Here is a 2,432-nt window from a genome sequence, read left to right on the forward strand (position 1 = left end):
TCGAACAAGTGTTAAGGTATAATTCTCTAACAGTTTCCATTTGAATAATTTTTTTTAGCAACAATGTAACCGCACAAGTAGTAAAAATTTAATATTTAGACAGCTGATTAAGTGGTTAGCTCGCGCAATTTTGGTGCACGGGGTCTTGGGTCCGATGTCCAATGTAGACCGCATTCTTACACAGCCTTGGTGTGAAAGAGGACGCCAAACTTCAATAAATAATGACAACAGCTTTTAGAAAATTCAATAAAAATTGCAAATAGCGTTGTCTTCGTCCAATTCCAGCATGTAGCCTAATTACTTATTGAAGTAAAAAATATTATTTGATTTGTTTAAATAAACATACAGCAGTTAGTGTTTGTTGGTAATTTGTTTACTTTCGTTCCGCGAAATATTTTATGCAGGACTTCCCTCGAGGGAAAAAAAGATCAAGAAATTGCTCTGATCGCTCATAAGTCTTGATTAAAATAAGAATACTTTCATCAACTCATTGCTGTGTGTAAATAATTATTAGAACAAGTTATAACATTGTCTGTTTGTTTCTTTTCTATATAAGAAAACTGTATTGATATAACAGCCATGCGTCTCCTGAATGAGAGGGACATGGAGCAGCTTATTCCACAGATCGGACTCCGTGCTAAATTCCGGGAGAAGTGGACTGTTTGGTCTCAAGCTGTCGACACTCAAAATGTAAGAGCATTTCCAAATGATACTTATATATTGACACAGTACTTGTACAAAGAAAATTGGTACGAAAACGTTTAGTGTGGAAAAAGTAGTTTATAGAATAAGAGTATCATATAACATTTTTCTTGTATAATATACGTTGTGTGGACAGTTGATCATGAGCATATACTTTGTACTAAGCACCCATTGAAAATGGTCTCATGTATAATTACCTGCGAAACAAGAATATACAAGTCACATCTTTGTGTTGGACAGAGAGATGGGGTTTTGTAGGAGCATAGCGTTGTATTGTTACATTCTTTTGGTTTTGTTTTTCAATGTACAAACAATCAAATATTGTAAAAACTTCCAGTTTAATTATAATTTCGACCGTTTTTATTTTTAATCTCATACTTAGCGCTAAGCTTATATGAGGAATACTTTATTTTAGTTGAATATACGTTAAATGTTATATAATAAATAATATATTAACTGGTTCAAAGGTGATTTTCGTTGGATTTTCCTGCCTGTTGCATTACAGTGTCTTTAGCTACGCACAATGCTGGGTCGCTCCGTGTTGTCAGATCCGAGTATTTTTTTTATTTTATTTTTTTATCGTTAGTTGCCTTCTGATGTCCCACACAGAAACATTTTCCTTTATTGATCCGTTGGGAAAGACAGAGAATGCAGTCAGTAAATACTTGCTTTTATTAATAGGTTTGAAATTTTAAGTACGTAGTATAACCACCCTTAGTTAGGTTATGAAGTCCAATCTCTTCGGGCCGAAACTTGTAAATCACGAAGTAGTAACCCAGAGGATGTTTACACCAATTTAGCTCTTCCTTTCTGCTCAAGATACTACTTTCCTAGAACTTGACTGTTTCATATCGTCTTTTTATAAAGTTTGTTTCTCATTCTTACTGTAAAATACTCAGCTTTTCGTGAAGCTTTTCTAATCACTCAGCGACCTTTTTTCTCCGGACAGTCACAATTCGTTTTTAATCGTTGTGGCTTGCATACGCTTTCCTGTAACTTTTAAAAAGTGTATTATGAGTGTATAATGTTTGCTTCTGAATAATGCTTCTCAACCGTACTTTCCAGTATGTATGTATTTAATATGTTTATTTGTAGGCTAACCCTTCCTTTGAACCGGAGTTTGAAGATTCCATACTGGACATATCTACGAGTGTATTAAAAGCAACTGGTGCAGACGAAGTATTTTTACAGCGTCGAACGAACACAGCAAAAACTTTACCGGACACTTCGGAACCAATTGTTGGACGAGAAGAATTAGCAACTTCAAATCAGCAAATTCAGCTTCATGAGCCACTGTGTGCAAGGAAAGATTTTGGAGTAAACACGGAACAGGATGATAATTTTGTAAGTTATTGATACAATGAGCTTTTTATTTTATATTTGTACCTATAGCCGGGCTCACTTTACGGAGCAGCGTACTTGCGGACGCTTTGTAATGCACTGCTAAACAAGGTCGCTTCGAAACCATAGATGTGAGAAATAACCAAGTTCTCAATGACAATTCGTCATTTTAAAAAAGTACCTTTCACTCTGTTAACATACATAGTATTGTTCCAGTTTCATTGTTCTCAATTTTATCATACCATATTTATTTTACTGTATACAATTCCTTGTATATTCAGTCACTGTTCATACAAAAACATTTACGACAAATTAAGTAGCAGCATTTGTTCTATGCTTCCTTGAAGATTTTAAATTACCTTTCACTCTTCATGCACTACCTTTATTCA

General features: G+C 34.5%; 1 protein-coding gene across 1 annotated transcript; it reads left to right on the plus strand.

The window, feature by feature from the left end:
- The first annotated feature begins 562 nt into the window (after window positions 1-562).
- On the plus strand, window positions 563-2,157 carry LOC145673812 (uncharacterized). Its single transcript, XM_081743578.1, has 2 exons — window positions 563-690; window positions 1,798-2,157. The coding sequence occupies exons 1-2, from the start codon at window positions 580-582 to the stop codon at window positions 2,056-2,058; spliced, it is 372 nt and encodes a 123-aa protein (XP_081599704.1). The 5' UTR covers window positions 563-579; the 3' UTR covers window positions 2,059-2,157.
- The last annotated feature ends 275 nt before the right edge of the window (window positions 2,158-2,432 follow it).

Source organism: Thermobia domestica, chromosome 17 (assembly GCF_964235325.1).
Source record: "Thermobia domestica chromosome 17, izTheDome1.hap1.1, whole genome shotgun sequence".
NCBI lineage: Eukaryota > Metazoa > Arthropoda > Insecta > Zygentoma > Lepismatidae > Thermobia > Thermobia domestica.